Source organism: Sinocyclocheilus grahami, unplaced genomic scaffold (assembly GCF_001515645.1).
Source record: "Sinocyclocheilus grahami isolate Dianchi unplaced genomic scaffold, SAMN03320097.WGS_v1.1 scaffold709.1, whole genome shotgun sequence".
NCBI classification, from domain to species: domain Eukaryota; kingdom Metazoa; phylum Chordata; class Actinopteri; order Cypriniformes; family Cyprinidae; genus Sinocyclocheilus; species Sinocyclocheilus grahami.
In genome coordinates this window covers 538977-556008 of record NW_015505888.1, presented here as the reverse complement: position 1 = coordinate 556008, position 17032 = coordinate 538977, and the positions used below count along the sequence as shown (strand labels likewise).

Genomic DNA, 17032 nt, shown 5'->3' with positions numbered 1-17032 from the left:
GTTATGCAAATCTTCCCACATAGTGAGGTAGATATGTGGGGGCGTGTTCGAACGAGCCGTTTTAGGTAGGTGTGGTTAACTCTTAACTTTTATAAAGAATATCTCTTTGGATTTGAGACTTTAGTCTTTGCAACTTTACAGATCTTCTTTATGCACCAAGAGTCAAGTCAAGTCACCTTTATTTATATAGCGCTTTTAACAATACAGATTGTGTCAAAGTAACTGAACAGCATTAATTAGGAAAATAGTGTCAATAATGCAAAATTCATCATTGAATTCAGTGATGTCATCATCCAGCTCAGTTCAGTTTAAATAGTGTCTGTGCAATCATTTGCAATCAAGTCAACGATATCGCTGGAAATGAAGTGTCCCCAACTAAGCAAGCCAGAGGCGACAGCAGCAAGGAACCAAAACTCTATCGGTGACAGAATGGAGAAAAAACCTGGGAAGAAACCAGGCTCAGTCGGGGGGCCAGTTCTCCTCTGACCAGACAAAACCAGCAGTTCAATTCCAGGCAGAAATGAGAAATTAAGTTACGCCTTAATTTCAAGCTCTAAAAGAGCTTGTAACACTTCAAAGAGAAAGGAAAAAATGAAATCGCATCATATGACCCCTTTAACCAATGCAGTCTGAGCCGGAAAGAGAATTGATTAGTTCATCTCTCGTGTCTTCGGGTTTGATTCGTTCATTCATCACGTGACAGCCCCATAAGCCCAAACCCGAAGACTTGTCAGATAAGAGACTGAAGACCCAGGTAAACAATTAATTAATATTTTCTGTTTCTTATTGCAGTTTTGTATTGTTTGTAGTGTGATCAACGTTTGCGTAAGTAGTAGACGTGTTAGGGAAGTAACACGTAACATTTTAATTATATTTTGTTAAAATGAACGAAATGACTCGAAAAAAGATTCGTTCATTTTGCTGAACGAGACTCAAAGGTCCGAGTCGGTAAAATGATCCGAACTTCCCATCACTATAGGCTTGTTTGAGATGCGCCTCGCCTCGCCTGAAATGTAGGTGAGAGTAGGCGGCTGCAGTGAGGGGAGGGGTGAAATAAGAGCAGTCAAGACGGACAGTTCTGACCTCTCGAAGTGAACAGATAGGCTACCTACGAGATTACTTATTTTCATAGTTACTGTCCTCTGGCACTGATTCATTACATTAATGTTGTTCATCTTTTTCTGTTTTTCCTTTACATTTGAATGTTTCTCGTTGTATTGTTCTGATGTATGGCATAATAATAATAATAATAATAATAATAAAAGATACCTACGAGATCAAAGGCAGATGTCGCGTAATTTACACTCACATGCTGTGCTGCTGATTAACATAATATGATTTCAGTTCTGTTGCCTTTATATAAAAATAAATATGATGAACACGACACTCAAAGTGCTTGCTATTTAATTCCATACGAAAGGTGTATTTATCATCCATTTTTACTTTAATACAAACATGTATTTTAGATTTTTATAGAAATACGACAACAATCATATTACCTCACACAGAGATCGCACTGTCATAGTGTTTGGGAACATTCATGCATAATTTAAATACGTAATCACATGAAATCAGATAGAAAATAAAATATTTTAGAAGAGAACACAGCATCACGGTTGTCTGAACCAATGAGCATTAAGCTGTGTCGTCAGTCAGTCGTTTCCCGTCATGCTTTTGATAAGTGCAGTCGGTGGAGAGCAACTGCGCTCGACTATGGCAAGCCGTTTTAGCATTAAATACTCCTTGCTGTACTAGTCATAATTTAGTTTTGACTAGTCAAAATTCCAATTCCAGATATCTATTCTGCAATTTTGACTCGTCGTAATTGGAATTAAGATATCTACAATGTGATTATGACTAGTAATTATATGCATTGAAGATATCTACAATGTTATTTTGACTAGTCATAATATACATTCGAGATATCTACAATGCTATTACGACTAGTCGTATTGTTCCATTGACTTCCATTGGAAAATATTTTCGGATATCTACAAAAGAGTTTTGACTAGTATAAATTGTAATTAAAGATATCTATAATTGATTTTGTACTAGGCATAATTCTAATTAGAGATATCTCAAATTACAATTCTACTAGTGATAATTAAATTAGAGATATCTCTAACTGAATTAACACTAGTCAATTATAATTCAAGATATCTCTAACTGGTGTTTGACTAATCATAATTATATTGCAGATATCTTTAATTCATGATTTCTTAAAGATATTACATGCACGCTGGAGACCTTTTACCACATATGGCTGCATCCAGATATTATTTAATAACCCCTGAAGTAATTCATCCAGTAGCTTTTCTCTCCGTGACAAGAAAAGCAGACCACTGTTGTTAGCAGTTAGCACTAAACATTAGTCGGGGAGGGGCTCTGGGAGGAGCTGAGTTAATTTAGTCTCATGTCACACAACAGCACATTCGACTAGGAGCAGGTACAATTCAGATATCTTAAAATATAATTGTGACTAGTCGAAACTGAATTAGAGATATCTCTAATTACCTTTGCGTATGTGTGACGCCCTATTGAAGATATCTATGATGTCATTACAGATATCTTAAATGGAGTTTAAAGTATAAGAGATATCTATAATCCGATTTCTTATAGTGCAATTATAATTGCAGATATCTCTAATAGTCATTGTGACTAGTCGAATTATAATTATGACTCGCCAAAATACAATTGTTCCTATCTTAATAATATTTATGGATAGTCAAAACAAACTTTTAAATGCTAAAACGGCTTGCCATACTCGACTGCATAATCTGACACAGCCGCCTCGCCGTCGCGAGAGTTTTTTTGCACACGTCAGCATGACATAAGAGCAAATCGCACGTAACTCGGACACTTTTCTAACCGGCATGCATCTCGCGGTGATCACCGGTGATCGGTTCTGCGCAGATTTTGCTCATCTCAAACAAGCCTAATCTCAGACACTTGCACTTCCGCTAGCGACGTCACTTGCAGTCTTTTTTATTTTTTATTTTGTTCTATTTATTGATTACTTTTAGTTTGAATCTCTCAACATTTTACAACAGTAGCCAGGTGGTGAAGACAAGACAAAATAAACTAAATTACGAAGTCACTTGCAATCGCCACTTGCACTCTCCGATACCTGCGACGTCACTTGCAATCGACACAAATCGTGCTTGTTGCCAATGGAGACAAGATGCTGTGGTGGTGATTAAACGATTAAAACTAATTTAGTACCGTAACCTACAGGGTCCTGCAAGAAAAAGACAAGACCCGCAAATCCGTGGCTACAGAACAGCAGAATATGAACGCATGCGCAAAGTCTCTTGCTAAGCGTTTTCCTCCTGTAGAAAAACATAAACACTTAACATGGCTTAATGTATTAAGATTCTATTAAAATATCAAATTCAATATACAGTTTATTAATATAATGAATATGTATATAGTATTTTCCTCCCACACTGCAAAACGTGGCATAATGGACTAAGATGATAAAGACCAAACTCAATGCTCTTCATTATTAAAATATAGCCTACATAACTAATATACAGGCAAGCAGGTGAGCCCAGAATAAACGCAACACGTTTCGCGTTAAGCGTTTTTCCATATATAAGGATAAACTGTCTACAGCTCTTTTATATCATAGTCTTTGTCCATTAAGCTACATTACGTGTTTTATTTATGATTTTCTATGGGAGGAAAATTTTTAACGTGCAATTTAATGCATTGCGTTCTGGGCTCGTCTGCTTGCCTGTACGGAGTTGATCCTTTTAATAATTTCATAGTTCATATTTGCTGTTCTGAGTCAACAACAAGACATATAGGCTACTGAATTGTCTTTATCATCCGTTATTATGCCACATTAAGCGTTTGGCTGTATGGGAGGACAAGTGAAAGTTTGCGCATTGTGTTCATAGCCATCTGCCTGCCTTGTAGTACATTAAATAATAACTATATATCGAATTTGATCTTTTAATTGCACTTAATGTATCTTAATGGATTAAGCCATTTTATGTTTTTCTACAGGAGGAAAACGCTTAATGAGAGACTTTGTGCATTGCGTTCATATTCTGCTGTTCTGTCTGAGAGTGCAAGTCCGAGAATGCAAGTGCAAGGTTGCAGCCAGACCCTTCTCGTTGGTTTGGACATTGTATCTTGGTTCTACCCTCTTGAAAGTATCTTGGATTAAGTGTAAAGGGTACATGAATTTAGGTGCTATTGTATATACTAAAGAACCATAATATTTCCATCTGATGCCATCAAAGTACCATGGGACCACCACAGTACTTAATTGTATAAGGGTCTACCTTACATTAACAGATCTCCAGACCAGATGCAGGTAAATCTCATGGAGGTTTGTGTGTGTTTCAGAGCTGGAGGTGCGTCAGAAGCGTGGTGTTCTCCCAGCGGATGCCCTGCTGCTGACCGTTCCTGACCCTCACGCCCGGCTGGGCAGCGGTGGGGCCACACTGAATGCCCTGCTGGTGGCTGCAGAGCACCTGAGTGCCAGAGCCGGATACAGCGTGAGCTTCACTTTACAATAGAGGGCTCTGTGTGTGTGCAGATGGTTGAAGGTTTGGAGAGGAATCCTAAAGGATGTGTTCAGGATTGCCAAAGGAATTTCTTGAGCCTAAAGGACCCAAATGGGAAAAATAAAGATCCTTAAAAATGTATACTACCGGTCAAAAGTTTGGAATACATTTTTTTGAATATCTTTGAAAGAAGTCTCTTATGCTCACCAAGGCTGCATTTATTTGGTCAGAAATACAATAAATAAATCATTAATATTGTGAAATATTATTACAATTTAAAAGAACTGTTCTCTATGTTAATATTTTTCAAAATCGAATTTATTCCTGTGATGACGAAGCTAAATTTTCAGCATCATTCCTCCAGTCTTCAGTGTCACATGATCCTTCAGAAATCATTCTAATATGCTGATTTGTTGCTCAATTGAAAAGTTTTTACGGTTTAGTGTTTTTATTAATGTTATTATATTTATTAATATTAGTAAATTGTGGAAACTGTGATACTCTTTTAATGATTCTTTGAGTAGTGTCTGAGAGTGCAAGTGTCTGGGAGTGCGTGTCTGAGAGTGCAAGTGTCTGAGAGTGCAAGTGTCTGAGAGTGCAGGTGTCTGAGAGTGCAGGTGTCTGGGAGTGCAGGTGTCTGGGAGTGCAGGTGTCTGAGAGTGCAAGTGTCTGAGAGTGCAAGTGTCTGAGAGTGCAAGTGTCTGAGAGTGCAAGTGTCTGAGAGTGCAAGTGTCTGAGAGTGCAAGTGTCTGAGAGTGCAAGTGTCTGAGAGTGCAAGTGTCTGAGAGTGCAAGTGTCTGAGAGTGCAAGTGTCTGAGAGTGCAAGTGTCTGAGAGTGCAAGTGTCTGAGAGTGCAAGTGTCTGAGAGTGCAAGTGTCTGAGAGTGCAAGTGTCTGAGAGTGCAAGTGTCTGAGAGTGCAAGTGTCTGAGAGTGCAAGTGTCTGAGAGTGCAAGTGTCTGAGAGTGCAAGTGTCTGAGAGTGCAAGTGTCTGAGAGTGCAAGTGTCTGAGAGTGCAAGTGTCTGAGAGTGCAAGTGTCTGAGAGTGCAAGTGTCTGAGAGTGCAAGTGTCTGAGAGTGCAAGTGTCTGAGAGTGCAAGTGTCTGAGAGTGCAAGTGTCTGAGAGTGCAAGTGTCTGAGAGTGCAAGTGTCTGAGAGTGCAAGTGTCTGAGAGTGCAAGTGTCTGAGAGTGCAAGTGTCTGAGAGTGCAAGTGTCTGAGAGTGCAAGTGTCTGAGAGTGCAAGTGTCTGAGAGTGCAAGTGTCTGAGAGTGCAAGTGTCTGAGAGTGCAAGTGTCTGAGAGTGCAAGTGTCTGAGAGTGCAAGTGTCTGAGAGTGCAAGTGTCTGAGAGTGCAAGTGTCTGAGAGTACAAGTCTGTTTCACACATACTCCGTCTGCAGTGCGTCTGTGGTCCGTGTGCGTTACGTATGCGGTGCAGAAGCAGCACGGACTCATTGTGCTTTCACACAGGACGCGTTTGCAGTTCACTCCTGATCCGCAGCTGTATACCACAAACACAACATTTATCCATTATTTTGATTTCAAATTCAAACGTAGTTAGCTTATACTGAAAGTGCTTTGTTCAGCATTGTGATCCTCTTTTATCACAGTACAGTTACACAATCTTTCATAGATGTATTCACGTTTAAACTCAATTAATATAAACAGCGTATTAAATGCATTTGGCTTTTAGATGTGTATATTAAGTTGCTCAAGCAAGTGGAAACACATTTGAACACAGCATATAGCTTTCTTGTGTTAGGTTATCACCAATATTTTTAATTAAAACTTACCACTGACAGAAACAGTCGGCTCTCGTGCCTTTTACATTTAAATCTTTATTACAAACAATCCAGAGGGTCTTAAAGAACTTTGTTTTTCTACCTCCACAAGACACAAGTGCATATGTTGCCTTTTATATCTAAAAGTGCACTTTTATTAGTTTTAAACCTAGCCAAAAAGCCTGTGAAACACAGTAGACTTTAATTATATCTATTTATTGTGAAATTACTACATTTCAGTCTCAATCCATGTTAATTTTTACCACGAACAAAGCGCTGTCACTTTAATTCAGCGCGTGCAGCACAGCAAAAATAGACTCGGTGCGTAACGATCGCTGCACTGCTGCAGACGTGCCGCACCTGGAACGCACTGACGGACCGCAACCGCGTGCAGTGTGAAAGCTCTAATCCGTTAACATGGGTGCGTAAAAAAACCCCGCAACGCACACGCACTGCAGACGGAGTATGTGTGAAACAGGCGTTAGTCTCCAGGAGTGCGCGCGAGCGCTGAATGGTTTAAACACTGGCAAGAATTAAAAAGAAATGCAATTTATAAACTAGTGGCACTGCTTCGATTGTGCAAGTGACGATTCATGTGTTAAATGTGCAGCTCACTTATAGTGCAGACACGATTTGATTAGAAGCCATTTGCGCATTTTGAGAGAGAAAGAGAGAGCGCACGCGGTGATTCACTCATGCTGTTTGTGAAATTATGTCTCACAGAAGCTTTTTCAAATTACTTTGAGCTTGAGACCTGTTTTTTGAGATCGGCCTTTTTAGAGACCGCCGATCAAACATCCCAAAGCAATTATCGGCCGATAGTGATCGGTAGCCAATCAATCAGAGCACCCCCAATTTTTTTGTGATTATAAAGGGATCGCTCTTTGCTAGCTTTCTAGGCTATAATCCATTCAAAATGCAGAACTTTTGTTTTTTCGGCCGCACACACTTTGCAAAGTTTCGGGAATGGCATCCACATATTTATGCGGGATTCACTCTCGAAATAGCAGTGATTGACATAGTGATAACCACAGCAATGGATAGGACAAAGTATGTGAAAATGTGCATTAAAGGGGTCATAGGATGCCCATTTTCCACAAGTTGATAAGATTCTTTAGGGTCTTAATGAAAAGTCTGTAACATAGTTTGGTTAAAATTTCTCAATGGTAGTTTAAAAAAACACCTTTTTACCCTGTCAAAAACAGCTCTTTTCAGAGCATGCAGATTTGTAGCATTTTCCTTTAAATGTTAATGAGCTCTGCTGCCCCCCCCCCTCTCTTCGAGCCGCTCTCAGAGAGACTGTTAAAGCCTGGCTCACACTACAGGATTTTTAGCCCAATTTAGCCCTGATTTCCCCCTCCCGAGAATCGGAGCAAAAATCTTGTCAAGCCCCTCGTTGATTGAATTATGTTTCATTTTTATGTTTTTCTAAGTAGTAATATACAAAATGGCATAAGCGAATTGGACCAAATTTTACATATTGTTTATTCTACAATCAAGTTTAATTATTTCAGGCTGCACAAGACTGTCTACATTATAAAATATATCTGGTTTATCACAATCTAAAATAGAATCCATATCCTCCAGCTTTATATCATTCCATTTATGTGCATTTTGTATTGGGATACTGATTCACAGCATCCTCTCACCTCATCAGTTGACTCACTCCTGTATCCACAGCATCTCTGACAACATCATTACATCATCCCTGGACCAGAGCAGAGCTAATTTGCTAGCCGGCAGCTATCGATACCATTCAGAGCGTCAAACAAACACATATCAGCTCATCCACACAGCACTGTAATAATCCATGTATATTTATTGTATATTCACTGAAATACATAATATACTGTACTTTTCTGTCAATAAACAGTGTATCAGATTGCTAGCTGTGCTTTTACATTTCAAAACAATGATTACATGGTATTACATGGTTGATATGGAGAGCGCGTCTCTGGAAGAAGCGCGTCTATTGCGCAATCTGGACAAAATGCTATATATCTCACCGATGGAAGCATGCAGAAAATGGTCTTGTTTGAAAGAAGAGATCCTAATCTAAAAGGTAATATAGAGTATATAGATATTTGTGGCTGTTTGCGGCTGACTGAAGCAGTGCTACGAGTATAAATGTAAATTCGCTCAGAGGTGACAAAATTTTACATCGCGATTCTATCGAAGATCATTCGATCTGTTATTGTCACACAATGAAATAATCTACATTGTAAAATTCCTGAGAATGAGAGCTTTCTTGTGATATATGACTTGACTTTTTTGTGAAAAATATATAAAATACACATTCTTCGTAAAAATTATGGTTAGGTTAGGCGGAAATTTGTGTGTGGGACGAATGCATTTCTAAGCTTAATTTTACTGCTTTATGAATATAAAAACCAAAAGGAATGGCATTCTTTGTAAAGCAGACACTCCAAGCTTTCAAATGAACCCATATATGGGCTGATACCATACAAGGAAGGCTATGTAAATGAAGCATAAACATTTTTAATGCGATTTTGAACCCGTATCTGGGTCCGCAGAGTTTAACTGGTTTTAAGATCACGCTACAGAAACTGCTTAAAATTAAGTATAAAGAAGAGAAGAAAGCACACACCTGCCTACACAGGATCCGCCACTGCCAGATGCAGTTAGAAATTTACTAAAAACAAGCCTATCGCAAGATATCTGGTAGGGGGGGCACCTGGGGTGGCCAGACAGATTTCAGGGGGGGCCGGTGCCACCCCTGGCCACCACGTAGACACGCCCCTGGTCACGAGGCGATCACGTGAGGCGCTCCCTCTAGCATGATAATCTTAATAATATCTTGTAGTGTGTGATGCGCCATGATGTTCAAATCTTGTAGTGTGTGCATGTTTAAGATTTGGGAGAAGATAATCTGCAAAGATTCTCCTTATGTGTGTGCTGCAACCAGATTTCATAATTGGTTAGGATTTTAAAACTCCTGTAGTGTGAGCCCGGCTTTACTTTAGCTGCATTCATCGTGAAACTTGCTAATTAGCACATTATTAGGAAAGGCAATTTGCAAAGATTCTTTAAAAAAACCTTACACTCACTTCTTCTGTAGGTGAAGCTGGATCACGAATGATTCGCGCGAACATAGACGCATTTAGGTAGATCGGAGGCGCATTCCCTTCAAAAACAAACATAATACACTGCGTCTTCAGTGGCTCAGATGTCGGGAGTAAACGACGACTGCTATGTTCATTATTACATCCAACAACAGAACACCTCAATCACTTAGGAGTCATTCTTGTCTACATCTGCTCCAGCGGTGAAACAATGGCGGATGTCACACAGACAGGCATCTGAGATCGGCTCAATTTGAGAAAGGGGTAAAGATTTTAGAAGATTAACAAAAAAACACTGGGTGGATTTTTATCATTTTAGGGTGGTTGTGTACACACACTGCCAACACACATTTCAGTTCAAACAACTTGTAAAAGTGCATGTAGCATCCGATGAACCCTTTAAGACTAGAGCACCCTCACTAATTTCAGAAGCACCTCAGTGATTTATTTGTGGAACCGGGCCTGGTTGATATGCTTTTTGTAGAACTATAAACAAAAAGAACAAAATACAAATGCACTAAATAAAATAATTTAAGAAATGCATATTTACAATACGCACTTAACTTAAATAAGTATTACATAATAATTTAAATAACTACAGAAGGCTGACTATAATCAGCTTGCCTCCATTTAGTGGGATAAGCCTACTCTTCACCTGAATTAAAAAAGCTCTTGGTCTTCAATGATGCAAGTACAAAGTTTGAGCGCAGACACGCAATATCTGAGCAGGAGCAGAGCCAATTCATAAGAGAACACTGTCTATTTAAAAGTGCACGTCCAGTTTTGTGAGAGCGAAGGAAATGCTTTTGAGTGGAGAGATTCGTGCTCACACATTTCATGGATGTGCTATCGCGTTACATTACTGCACTCTCAACATTTTGTCTGTAAGATAACGCTATAGAAACTGCCTAAAATTAGATAAGTATACAGAAGAGTAGAAAGCCACCTTAGGTAGTCGCCCATATTGCCCATGCCAGGACCCACCACTGCCAGATTTAATAAAAACAAGCCAATCCCAAAACATCTGGTAGGGGGGGCACCTGGGGGGGGGGGCGGGGTTTCCTCCTTCTTATGTAAATCTTGTGCATTCAAAAGACCACTGAAAAATAGGCGAATTAGAACATAACACTGACTGTGAAGTTACAGTCGGGATCACTAATATGTATGCCCCCAACATTTGCATATACCCGCCCATGTTCGAGGCCAGCCGGACCTGCACAGCCAAATCATCAGAAGTTCTGCAGGTATTGTGAAGAAACAAGCATGGATAATAGCGAAAATGGCAGATCATGGAAATAAATGTTATGTTACAGGCTGTGCAGGGGATGTGATGTGCAGGGATGGGTTGGTGTCTGTATTCAGAAAGGCACGGAAAGCAAATAATGCGCGTTCTAATAAAATAACGCGAGCCACTAAAGGGACATGGTTAAAGGGACACTAAAGGGAGCCTGTTACATTACAGTACATAAGATTTCACTTACCACATAAACAGAGTAAGGAGAGATGACTGAGGAAGATGGCGAATGATTTACAGATCATGAGCACCACTGACAAGCATCTGATCTTGTAAAATGTGAGGTAAGTACTGCCGTCTGCCGCTGTAGTTTACACAGCCCAAATCGCAAAAGTGAAAGTAAAACGCGATCATGCATTCGAAAGCAGTTTCAATGCCCCGCATATTAATAGCGGCTCCCTGATGTCAGGATTTTATATTCAGTATAATTACCCAACAATATAACTGCGACGTCTACGAGAGAAGAAATGAAATATATATTTTTCCTGCTGTGTGAGCTACTGAAATGAGCCGCACTGTGAAACAGCCAATCGGAGCAGAGCTCAGCATTATTATTCATGACCCTTCCAAATAAGGTAAAAACAGACCATTTCATTCTAGGGACAAATCCTAGAGTTGTAAATGGACATGTAAAACCGTTTCTGGAGATTTTTTGCCCTTACCTAAACCACATATCTTCTATGTAGATATCAGAGAACAATTTAAAATATTGTATCAATACATTCTATGTAGTGTTGCTTTCGTCAACGAAAATTATGACTAAATATAGTCGTCAACGAACCTTTATCACATGACGAAAACAAGACGAGACGAGACACAAATGCTGGTCATGTGACGATGACGATAATTAAATGTACAATGCAATATCGCAGGCGACGTCACTTCCTCAAGCCCACTGGCGAATTATTTAGAGAAGTGTTTCTGTCGAGAGCAGGGGTGCCGTGTAAAAAATATTTTTTTTATATTTTTAAATTGCTAAATATGTGTGTGTACTTCTAACATGTTTGGTTGGTAAAATAAATGTTGTAAATTCAAATCAGAGCGTCTTCCGTGTCTGGAATGGATGTATTCTTGAGTTTATAAGGTAAAAATAATATAATAAGATAACCTTGTTTGAAAAGGGTTTGGCTAAAAGAAAATTTTGGTTTCGTCTATACTACTAGGTATTTATACTATATTGACTGGGTTAAATAGAATTGCATTTCTAAAAAGAGACTAAAATACAATTTTCATTGACTAAAACTAGACTAAATGTCATTAGTTTTCGTCGACTAAAACTAGACTAAAATGCTCAGACTTTTAGTCGACTAAAACTTGACTAGACTAAAAAGAGTATGAACGTGACTAAAGCTAATAAAAACTAAAATGACAGTTTCACACAAAGACTAGACTAAAACTAAAATTAAAACAGGCCGCCAAAAACAACACTAATTCTATGGCACCTTTAAATAGAAATTAAAATGAATGAATTTTTAAAAGAATTTTAAATTTTTACTTTTTTTTTTTTTATTTTTACAAAATTATTCTGGCAACCAAAGTGGCCGCATTTCTTTTTTTCTTTTCGTTAAAATAGGGGGATTTTTTTTACAGTGTACATATACAGTATATAATATACTATATCATAATTAGTTGTGATCGACAGTGATTAGAAACATGACAGAAAAACTTTGCTACTACTAGAGTTTTCTATGGGATATGTAGGCAGGAAATATGTATTTCTGTGAAAAGAATTTCTATTTTAATATGTATGCAGTTAGTGTGCATACAGTCCATTGGACCTTTGATTGATTTTTGTGCTGTTGTTGTGTCCCTAATTTCCATAAAAAATTAATTTTAGACTCACTCATCTGTGATCTGATGTCATCTTTTTGTTTTTTCATCCTCTTCATTCGTTCTTTTGCTCTCTCTTCTGCTGCTCTTCTTCTCTCTTTAATCTCTAAGATTTTTCTGTCTATTTCCAAATGGCAGCCGTTGTTTTGTGCCACTGTCTCCTCAATCTTCTCCAGCAGCTCCTTGATCTGAGTGTGGTCACTCCTGTTCTGATTGTTGAGAACATGATACCTGTTCCCACATTTGTCCAGCAGCCACTGGAGATCCTGCCCTTCACTCTCAATGTGCTGCTCTATAGATGTGTCTAACAGATAGTCTCCAAAGGTGAACAGCACTATAGTGTGACTCCAGACTCTCTCACCGAGAAGATCCAGATGCCCCTGCACTGCTTTTCTCACAGTCTCTTTTAATATGTAGTCCACAGGTATGATCAGTAGTACAGCGTGTGGTCCTGGAGGACACAGAGACACACTGTGCAAAATCTCCTGTTTCAGTAACTCAGGACAGTACTCTACAGTGTAATTCGTCCACCATCCTGGAGCTTCAATGACAGTGATGTGTCTGTCTGCTACTTCTCCATGTCTCCTCACACACTGAACAGATGTCTTCAAGTCAAACTCCTCTCTGCCCAGGATAGTGTTTCCTGCTGAACTCTTACCAGCAGCTCTATACCCCATTAACACAATCCTCAGCTCTGAGAGATGTTGAGCATCACCTGCAACAAATAAAGAACAAACACATTTAATCAACATGATATTGTACTGAGTATCTGTAAATATCTGCTCTATGTACCTTTAATAAAATCCCTAAGTAATAAATTAAGTAAGTGATCATTTACAGTCATTATCACAAACCCCGACAGTGTGATCTGGACCCTGAGAAGATGCGGAGCATTTAGGTTTGTATTATAAATGATGTACATGAAATAAGTGTAGATTTTAAGCATTCTTGACCAACAAACACTAACAGGTTTGACACACTGATCCAACAAAACCCAAGAGTCACTGGAGGCTGGTGTTTGTTAGAGTTTGTTTAGTCAGTGTGAACAAGGGCCTGAACACTAAAGTAAAGTCTTTGTCTGTCTTCCGTCTGAATGGGGAGGTTACTGAAGTGTTCAGATGGGCGTAATGTTTAGAAAATAAATGTATTTTCATAAGAATGGTGTCTTTCTTTCAAATAGTTACAATGATAACAAGAATGCTTATGAACTATATGATTTCATTTGCATTCTTTATAAAACAAACATTTCCTCTTGAAGATCTCTGAGTTGCAGCTATACCCAACTCCAGCACAGAGACGAGTGACACGCATCAACAAGTCGCTGGCAGTGAGAATGCAGTTTAACAGGCATTTAATAGACATATCACTGAAATTGGATGTGGTGTCCCCACGGTGATCCGACAGACTGACACATCGACTGAGACGCGTGCAGCTCATATTGCTACCATGCTGAAAATCGTGGCTTCCTTCCTTAACCTTCGAGGACATCTTTGCTGATCAGCAGGTTCAATGTGGTTAAAGTTAAGGGTGGACTTCAGGAATAGGGACACATTAGATCCCAATGAGGCAGCATACATTTATATTTGAATAAATATACTTTTATACTGTACTACATACAATACTTTGAGGTGCAAATTCTATCTGCCACTATTTCCTCTAAATAACACCAAACTACTATTTATTCAATGCAAAGAAAATACTTTTTTCCCCTTTTTTTTGCTCTTTACACTTAATGTGCGTGTAATTTTTAGAGCCTGACCGATATGGGTTTTTTGGGGCCGATATGATACCGATATTTGGGAGTAAAAACCCCGCTGATATCGATATATCGGCCGATATTCTTTGTGTATATTATAGAACATCAAAAGTTTGGACACTTTCCCATTCGTGTCCAAACATTTGACTGGTACTATATATAGAATACAGTATATACATTGTTACGTCTTGAGACATATTGTGTATGTGTCTTGCTTTGCTGTTTCTCTCTCTCTCTTTCTTTCTCTTGTCATCCTTTCTTTCACAGGATTGGATACTACCAAAGTGATGTCCAGATCTGATTGGTGCTAATGGGACCAAGGAGCAGCAATAAAAGGATCTGTTCTGTGCCTGAGGAGGGAGCTCTGATCAACTTGTGATTTCCTGTTGTTCCATGGCACATGTGCTATTGTGTGTTTGCTACAGTGTGTTGTCGCTGTTAGCTTGCCTGTTGTGTGCAGTGTGAATTTTGGTTTTGAGTTGATAAGTTGTTGTCAATCTCATTTCCATTTTGTATATATGCGATAACTCATTAAATAATGCGATATTTGATATGCGATACGATAATGCTTAAAGTGCCACATGCTCAGATGAAACCGTTTTACTCAGCTGTTGCTGAGTCAGTTCTGTGAACTTCTATAACTATCTTGTGTCATATACTGTATATATGGTTATTTGTATATATGCATGTACCAAGAGTTCCTGTAAAACCCCAACAAATTCCTTGTGTTTGCGCACACTGAAGTGGTGAATAAAGCTCATTCTGATTCTGATTCTAATAAGAAAGCACCCCTACAACAACTTCTGAAAGTGAATGGTAGTGTTTTACTCGAGTATTACATAAAATGTCATTTTAACATGAGTTTAGGAACTGAATAATAAAAAGGAAAAATAAAACACTGCTTAGAATTTACTCTATGAATTCAATATGCACTGATTCTTATTTAAGCTACAAAAGTTATTTAGGTAGGAGCAGTGAGTGATTTTCTTTGTCTTTTGTTCATGGCCCCAAATATTGCAAGCTGTAGCGATGTGCATATTTATGTAGCTACATTTGCGATATTTCGATAATTTCGATATATTGCACAGCCCTAATATATACATAAACACATTTTTGTGCATTTTTGCACATGCAATGATCACTCAAATGTGGTGATCAAACGCTTATAATGATGTGACAAAAATATAATGATGGAGGCAGGGCATTTAACAATTTAACAAACTTTATTCAAAATGAGTCTGACATCAGTGCACTGAACAGTAAAGTTGAAGTTTATTCAACTTTAATTCAATTCCATTCAATACAACTTTATTCCGTTGAAGTTTATTCCAATTTGGAACATTCATTCACGGATTTGCGCTACTGTCTTCACACACAGACGAAACTTACTAGAGAAGTGTGACAATTTACCTCTGTAAATAAATATAAATTCACGTCTCGCGCACTTTAATGCCCTTTGAATGTAACGTGTATGTTCCATATGCATGCTTCTGACTTCCATTTTTCCGCGATTACACTTTTGGCACGTTTTTTTCGCCAAAAGACGGTCAAAAGCACTGCAAGCCCGTGAACAGTGATTTGCAAGCGAAAACAACAGTTTAAAGAACTGCAAAACGGATTGACTGCATAGAACCAATCTGTATGTGTACAAAACTAACTGTTGCAAATGTCTAAATGACTTGTTGTGCATGTGGGGCAAAACGTTCCCGAAATAAATCGATATGTACAGCTCCGTCTATCTTTTCTCTGCGCTTACAATTTTGGCACGATTCTCTCACTAACTGAGTTTTGCAAGCGTGAGGGGGAGGGCGGGGCCACCTTCTTCTTGTAGCCAATCAAATGAGCCTCTCGCTGACTCTCCAGTTACTCTTATCTGATTGGTCCAATAAACACATCATACCCAAGACATTAATCTTCATTTAGTTCAGGATCATTCTTGCTGTCGGAATGGTACTTTTAACGTACACATACAATAAAAAATAACAACTTAATTAAAACATGATATTTTATAAGCTGTGTACCATTAGGCTATGTGTTCATACTGAATTTTGAGCCGTGTAGTTTCCTTCTCTTCCTTAACAGGCTATATGATATATTAGTTTATTTGTAATATTATATTGTAATTTTGATGATACTTAAAGAAGGTCTAGTATCTGCACTAGCCTAATACATGCATAATTTCACCAGTGTACTGATCCATTTTTTAAACACAAATTTGGTTCAATAATAATTGAACCAACAGAACCAACAGTAATACTTTTTTTTATTTAACATATTGTAATTTAAGAGGATTTTACAAAATATTACTAAAATATTTATTAAACTAACGTATTCACCATTTATCATCTGTAATACTATCGTGTAACAATACCATAGTGATACCATAGTGTTGAGCATTGTCACATAACATCATTTTGATTATAAAGTTTAACATCAGTTTACTACGGAAGTTCTAAGCGGCCATGCATTATTTATTTTTTCCCTTCTTGTTTTCTCGTTATAACGACTTATTTTCTAGTTATATCGACATAACGAGAGTTGTTTTCTCGTTATAACGACTTAATTTTCTCGTTATATCGACATAACGAGAGTTGTTTTCTCGTTATAACGACTTAATTTTCTCGTTATATCGACATAACGAGAGTTGTTTTCTCGTTATAACGACTTAATTTTCTCGTTATATCGACATAACGAGAGTTGTTTTCTCGTTATAACGACTTAATTTTCTCATTATATCGACATAACGAGAGTTGTTTTCTCATTATAACGACTTA

The 17032-nt window shown here is 38.2% G+C and overlaps 1 protein-coding gene across 1 annotated transcript in view; it reads right to left on the bottom strand.

The window, feature by feature from the left end:
• The window catches only part of LOC107560079 (GTPase IMAP family member 8-like), a gene marked incomplete at its 3' end in the record, with an annotated part of 26489 nt that extends 13093 nt beyond the window's left edge, over window positions 1-13396 (bottom strand). Inside the window, exons 1-2 of the mRNA XM_016244129.1 lie at window positions 13357-13396; window positions 12516-13217 (exon numbers count right to left, since the gene is read on the bottom strand). Of these exons, the coding sequence (XP_016099615.1) occupies window positions 12516-13217; window positions 13357-13396 (742 nt within the window). The remainder of the gene's footprint in view (window positions 1-12515; window positions 13218-13356) is intronic.
• Between the last annotated feature and the right edge of the window lie 3636 nt (window positions 13397-17032).